We start from the raw sequence: 7500 nt of genomic DNA on the forward strand, positions 1-7500 counted from the left end.
TAAAAAAAAAACAAAAAAAGTAGTGCCGTGGCTTTGTAAGAGAGTTTAAGGCGGGAGATTAAGGAAAGGCGCGGAGGAATACAGAGAGAAAAGTATTTCAGACGTGTGACCTTTTGCACGCCGGATATATTTCGTCATGACATTTCAAAAGCTATATTCAAAGGTAATACGGGCGTCATTCAGCATTACTAAATAACTAAGGTGCGGCGCCCATGTTGTTCGAATCCTTAAACGAACTACATACCGAATCGTTACAATACCCCCCCCCACCCACCCCTCCCCATCTCTCTCCCTCCTCCCCTCTTCACTGCTACTCCGTCACTCTATCTTTTAATTCTTTAATCACCCTAAATCCCCGTATGCATCATATTCTCCCTGCTTTTGTTTATTTGTTTGGATCGCCACTCCCTCCTAACCTTATTGCCCGGTCTCTAATTTCAAACGCCAGTATGTCACCATCACGCATTTCATATCCTTCCATTTTCCCATTCACTGTCTTTTTCAACGTGCCTCTATAGAAGAATTCCTTTATCTCGTCACTTTCTTTTTCTTTTTTGGGCATTCTTACCTCTCTCTATATCTCTCTTTCCATCCATTATTCTATCACTATATTCTCATCATACCAACCTTTGCCTTAATATGATCACCTTTCCCCTGTCACTAACATTATCACAATATTTTTTATCTTGGTATCCTATGCCTATGTAAAATTTATTTTCCTTCGTCACTACATCTTATCACTATATAATTTCCTACCTATCTCTTTTCTCTTTCTTTTCACAGGTTCTGAATTCTGTCACTATATTATTTCTAACATGCCACCCCCTGCACATGTGGATTACTCTTCCCCTGCCCCCTTTTCCTACCCTGCCATCCCCGGCCTCTCTCTCTCTCTCTCTCTCTCTCTCTCTCTCTCTCTCTCTCTCTCTCTCTCTCTCTCTCTCTTTCTCTCTTTCTCTCTTTATCTCTCTCTCTCTTTCTCTCTCTCTCTCTCTCTCTCTCTCTCTCTCTCTCTCTCTCTCTCTTCCCCTGTACGTAATTCTGTCATTGTATTTTTTTTTACCATGCCACCCCCCCCTCCTCTCTCTATCTCTCTCTCTTCCCCTGTTCGTAATTCTGTCACTGTATTTTTTCTACCATGCCATCCCCCCCTCCTCTCTCTCTATCTCTCTTCCCCTGTTCGTAATTCTGTCATTGTATCTTTTTTTTTTACCATGCCATCCCCCCCTCCTCTCTCTATCTATCTCTCTTCCCCTGTTCGTATTTTTTTCTACCATGCCATCCCCCCCCCCCCTCTCTCTCTCTTTTGCCCTGTCCCGAAGTCTGTCACCTGTCACCTTGTTACAAATCACGCCAAGATTATCTTACTATGCCATCCCCTGCCCATAGAATTCTATCCACATATTCCTTGCCACTATTTCCACACCCTGCCACCCCCTACCTACCTATCTCCTCCTCCTCCTCCCCCCCTTTTCTCTTTCCCTGCATCTAATACTGCTCCCTGACTCCATCGGGATATATTCTTGTCTGACGGTGCTTCTAATTGAGTTTTCACTCGGGTTTTTAAAACATTTTCTCTAATCAGGTGAGCGGGGGTTCAACATCTTGCCAATCTACCGGGCTTTTAGTGTGATGTCGAAGTATAGGTTTCCGTCTTGACTTGTTTATAGACTAGCTTTTTTTTGTGAAAGTGGAAGGTGTTTTTTTGTTTTGTTTTTACTTTAGGTTGTCTTCTTTTGTATATTGGTTTTCAGGAATGATCGTTAAGAAATCGTTAAGAAATACTGCCGACATATGTGTAGATATTGTGAGTAACTCTAATTGGTTTTGTCTTTATTTTATTTTTATTTTCTCATCCATCCTCTATGTCTGACAGTTTATCTATCTCTCTCTGTCTCACTCTCCCACACACACATACTCTCACTCACTTTCTCACTCTCTCATTCACTTTCTCTCTCTCACTCGCTCTCCCTCCCTCTCTTCCTATTTCTCATTATTGTTCTCATTCTCACTCTTACTCTTTCTCTCTCTCTCTCTGTATCTAATTTACCATTCTCATAGTTTTCTTTCTTGTCTGTTTCCCTTCCTTACTGTGTGTATGTTTGGTTCTTTTTTCAGACTTTTCACTATTCCTCCTCTTCCTGTCTTTCTTATCTGTATGTCTAGCTCCCTTATCACTCTTTCTTCTTCTTCCCCTTCCTCCATCCCTGTCTCTATTTCATGCTTCTTCCATTATTTTTTCTCTAGCTTTACCGTCTCTCTCTCTCTCCACCCTCTCTCCTTAACTCTTCTCTCTTTCCTTCCTACCAACATCTCTCTCTCTCTCTCTCTCTCTCCTTCCTCTTCTATTGGTCTGCGGGTCAGTTTACATATCTGTTCATCTTTTCTATATTTCCATCTGTCTAGAAGTTAAATTCTTCTCTTTCTCTCCTCCCTTCACTCTCTCTTTCTTTCTTTCGTTGTCTGTCATTCAATCTCTCTCTCTCTTTCTCTCTCTCTCTCTCTCTCTCTCTCTCTCTCTCTCTCTCTCTCTCTCTCTCTCTCTCTCTCTCTCTCTCTCTCTCTCTCTCTCCCTCTCTCTCCTTCTCCCTCTCTCTCTCCACCGCTTGGCCCATCTGTTGCCTCACACACACAAAATGAAATACAGATGATTAGTTCCATCATACATCAACTAAAAGTTTTGCCACCATACGAAACATACATTCATATCCTTAATATGACATTTCCCTCCAGGCACACACACAATAAAAAAATATATATATGATCCGAATACTGACATCAAAGAAAATTTGGAATAAAAATGATATGTCAAGAGGCGTAGTGGTCGTCTCTGACAAGTTAAGCACACAAGGGCCCGCGATCGTCACTTGTTTGGCTTCGTCCTTTTGGCGGGAAATTACAGGGAGCGAAGAGGGCCGGCGTTCCGCTGTGAAACTGGATTTGCCATATTGATAAGGCTGTTCATTCAGGAAGCCTTGGAACATTCCTATTACAAATTTGAATAATTTTCGAGACTTTTTATTATTATTTCTCTGTGATATTCTTGTTTTAAGAAATGGTCACATGGAGGTATGGGTAAGAATAAAGGTTTGAAAAGCAGATATTTCCAATCGATTTTAACATCGACGCAATATGATCCAAAGATTTCTGCCTCGAATACTTCTAAGCGAATATAACTAGCGTAAACTTAATATAACTACTGTTGACGGGAACTGAGCATTCGTGCTGACCTGGGAATACGTACGACCAATCAGGTTCATAATCATGATGTAATAGGATATTGGTGTTCATCGTTGGGAATCCTATATAAATGGCCTTTGATCTTAACTTTTGGAGGCTCAGGCGCCGAGCGAAGGGAAAATATCCCTCGGAAATGTGGAGAGCTCGCTTTGCTAATGAAAAATGTTTTCGTAGGTTGTTGTTTGCTTGATAAATGAGAATAACACGAGCGCAAAAGTTTTTTTTTTTTTTTTTTTTAACATGATACCAAAAAGAAAAGTGTTATTAGATATTAGATATTAATATGATATTTATTATTATTTTTGTTGGATAGAATAAGTTATCTAAATTCAAAAATATCCGTTATTTGTTTAATAAAGTTAGCACCTCTTTCCTTTCACTGACGCTATCAATCGATGGTGGGCGGTAATCTCTCCTCATTTTCTTTGGTTGTCACTTTTTTTCTTTTCTTTTTTTTTACCAACACTGACACCATCCCTTGGGCTCATAGTCACCCAACCGTTCAGTCACCCGTCAGATATATTCATATTTCGAAATTCATACCTCGTTCGTTCGCCAACGGTCGCCTCACCGTTACATATTTCTTCCCAACGGTCGCTAACGGTTTTCTCTTTTCCGTTATTTTCACCGGGTGACGCAACAAGCTTCAACAATCCCCTCGCAATAATCGCCTTTTTTTTTCTTTCCCGTGTTTGCAAAGTGTCAGTAATTAAATGATCAACTCGAATACACTTCTCCGGAAAATACTTGTAATATAATGATACACCATTCCGACTTGGGTAACTTTCTTGATTGGCTCCGGAGGTCGGCGCTAATGAATTTGCTGAGGCGTCGCTACGGGTATATCTCCTCGCAGTCAGAATGAGCTACAACAAACAAAGGCAGCCGCTGTATTTCATTCGCCAATTTACAACCATCATCACCACCCTCCTTGCGGCTGCCAATCAGGTTTCGATGTGGGAGCCGAACCAATTTTCTTGTTTATGTATAGGCCAGCTTTAGTATAAGGGCGGCCGCCGGAGCTGCCAAGTATCAATTTAGGCGTGAAGGAACCTTAGATTTTGGTCACTAGGAGGGTATTCTTCCTACGTGAATGCGAGGTTGCGAGGGAGAAAAAAACAGGGTCAGAGTGCATGCATGATTCTCGCAGGATATAGCAATGCAACATAACCCTCCATTTATTGATTAATGAAAATAATAGATAAAAAAAAAATATATTGATAGACATACATAGAAGAAAAATCCCTGAGGTAAAGCCAGTGTCTTCTTATATCACCTGCTGAGGAACGTTATAGAGACTAAATTGAGTGAATCACTCGATAATACACTCAGTTTCCCGCTCATGATGAGCCATAAAGCTAAACCGGCCGAGGAAGCGACCTCGTCCATAATGTTAAAAATGACTCCACAATGCCTTGTTACAAAGGATTACACGGTTATTCATTTTTATTGACGATTTTATATACCATGAACCTCATGGTACATAAGCGGCTCATTGAGCATTGGAGCCTTTTATTTTGACTTTATGATTTTTTTTAGCTTTTTATTTAGACTTTTGGCTTCATTTCTGTTTTTTTTTTCTCTGTATAGAGTCGTTGCAATTTGTGTTGTCAAGGGAGGAGGTAATATTGATAATATAATTGGTAATAGTGATAGAATTGTGATAGAAATATGATCGTAACATAACAGCCATATCCATTCCTTCCACTGATTAACCTCGCGGATTGAATTCCACCGGCGCCGTGCTTACAAAGGTCCTTTTGTCTTGCAGTAGGCGTGGTGGCTGAGCTTCTGAGTGCTCTGTCCACCTACATGCCCGCCCGCATGGAGGCCGCCCAGCCCCCCGCCCGCTCCCGCCCCCCGCCCGCTCACGCCCCTTCCTCCTCCTCCTCCTCCTCCACCGACGCCACCACCACCCCCACCCCCAACCCCAACCCCGCCCCGACGCCCAACATCGTCAGCGTCACGGAGAACCCCATGGCTTCGTCCCCATCGCCGCGCAAACCAGACGAGTCCCTCGGCCCGACGTCCCTCCCCGCCTCCTCCGCCTCCGCCGCCGTCGCCGCCAGCGCCACCGCGCCCTCCTCCAATGCCAACACCTCCCCCACCCACGCCGCCGCCCACCTCAACGCCCCCGACTCCGGTAAGGCCAACCCGACGACCGACTCCAACCGACCTGATGTGACCCAGTGCGAGCAGGCCAAGACCGACACGTCCGCCGTGCCGGTGTCTTCGCCTCCGAACTCTGACCCTCCGCCACCGTACCAGGTCGCCAGTCTCGCCTCGGGCAAGGTCACGGTGAGTGCGAGGGGAAGGTCATTTATGTCTGTATGTGCTTGTCTGCTATTCTTATTTATTCTTCTCTTATTCTTTATTTCCCTCTCTCTGTCTTTTTCTTATCCTTCTTGTCTCGTCATCTCTGTTTTCGCTTTTCTACAGTGCCCTGTTCTCTCTCTCTCTCTCCTCTCTCTCTCTCTCTCTCTCTCTCTCTCTCTCTCTCTTCCTCTCTCTCTCTCTCTCTCTCTCTCTCTCTCTCTCTCTCTCTCTCTCTCTCTCTCTCTCTCTCTCTCTCTCTCTCCCTCTTCCCCCCCCCCTCTCTCTTCCCCCACTCTATCCCTCTTTCTCAATATCTTCGGCTGACTGTTTGCATACCTTTTAACACAGGATATCCAGTCTTTGGCAACATAATGTCATCATTTATATATATATATATATATATATATATATATATACATATATATATATATATATATTTATTTATATATATATATATATACACACACACTATGCCACCTGTCATATTTGTCTGTACTAAATTCACTCTCATAACACTGATCTTTCGCTGTTTGTATTTCATCTACTCAAATCGCGGTTGCAAATTGTTGTATGAAGATATGAGAATACATGAAATATTTTTGTATCGTAATGCGAGGAATATTAATCTATAAAAGATGGTAATAAATATAATTAAGCTACTTAGGCCTCTTGTTTACTGAAGGATGATTTTGTACTAGCGTCCTTCATAAACTAAAATGCTAACTTGCCTTTCATACTTTTATAGCCACCTAACCTAACTTAACCTAACCTATTACAGAAATCTAGCTTCTAAATATCCGCATATAGGACTGATTATTCGTGCTTCGCTTATCAAGTTGCATTTAACCACCTTTAGGGAGATTCAACCTTATATATCGTTATAAGTGATCTAATTCATTCTACTTATAAGTGATCTAATTCATTCTACATATAACTGATCTAATTAATTCTACTTATAACTGATCTAATTCATTTTACTTATAACTGATCTAATTAATTCTACTTATAACTGATCCAATTCACTCTACAAATTCGAACGGGTGACACTCAACACTTTAATTAAACAGCTCCATTAGAACTTTTCCCAAGAATTTAAAAATCATCTAAATTGATCAAATTCAAGGAGCTTGATCGGCAATAAAATCCTCTAATAAAAGTCAAAAGTCAAAGTAATCTAACGGTGCAGATAGATTTATAGAGAAATTTTACAACCTAATAAATAGACGTGATTGGAACTCAGCCTTGCATCAGTCTGTCACCCATCCATCAAATGCCATCTGGATTACTGCCACCCACGCAACCAAGATCAACTAAGATTAACTAGCATTAATTAGAAGAATTATTTTAATTAGAAGAATATTAGTTCAGCCCAAGGCCAGTGAGACCCGTTAACCCAAATAATCATTAACTCAACCTGAAAGCAAGTGAAATAAGGAAGTAAATATGTAAGTCTAAGGGCACAGTAGGGTATGCAAATTTCCTTTTTTGATTCGCATCTACTCCATAAATCAATTACTAAATAAAAAATAACTCCATAAATAAGTAAATTCTTTTGATTCGCATTTACTCCATGAATCAATTACTAAATAAAAAAACTCCATAAATAAACTGCTCCATAAATAAGTAAATTCCTTTGATTCACATCTACTCCATAAATAGATTACTAAATAAAAAAACTCCATAAATAAACTACTCCATAAATAAGTAAACTCTTTTGATTCACATCTACTCCATGAATAAATTACTAAATAAAAATAAAATCCATAAATAAACTGCTCCATAAATAAGTAAATTCCTTTGATTCACATCTACTCCATGAATAAATTACTAAATAAAAAAACTCCATAAATAAACTACTCCATAAATAAGTAAATTCGTACCCCCCCCCCCCCATATGTAGCAACGGTTAATGACGCATCTTGCACTGTGGAATCACCCATTTCT

The 7500-nt window shown here is 40.8% G+C and overlaps 1 protein-coding gene across 1 annotated transcript in view; it reads left to right on the forward strand.

Annotated features, from left to right (window-relative positions):
• Window positions 1-1779: 1779 nt before the first annotated feature.
• Window positions 1780-7500, forward strand: part of SerT (Serotonin transporter) — a 70677-nt gene continuing 64956 nt past the window's right edge. Inside the window, exons 1-2 of the mRNA XM_086531655.1 lie at window positions 1780-1807; window positions 5012-5538. Of these exons, the coding sequence (XP_086387781.1) occupies window positions 1795-1807; window positions 5012-5538 (540 nt within the window). The 5' untranslated portion in view covers window positions 1780-1794. The remainder of the gene's footprint in view (window positions 1808-5011; window positions 5539-7500) is intronic.

The sequence above is a fragment of the Penaeus japonicus genome, unplaced genomic scaffold (genome assembly GCF_977035675.1).
Source record: "Penaeus japonicus unplaced genomic scaffold, GWHDUDI00000001_assembly GWHDUDI00000036, whole genome shotgun sequence".
In the NCBI taxonomy this organism is placed as follows: Eukaryota; Metazoa; Arthropoda; class Malacostraca; order Decapoda; family Penaeidae; genus Penaeus; species Penaeus japonicus.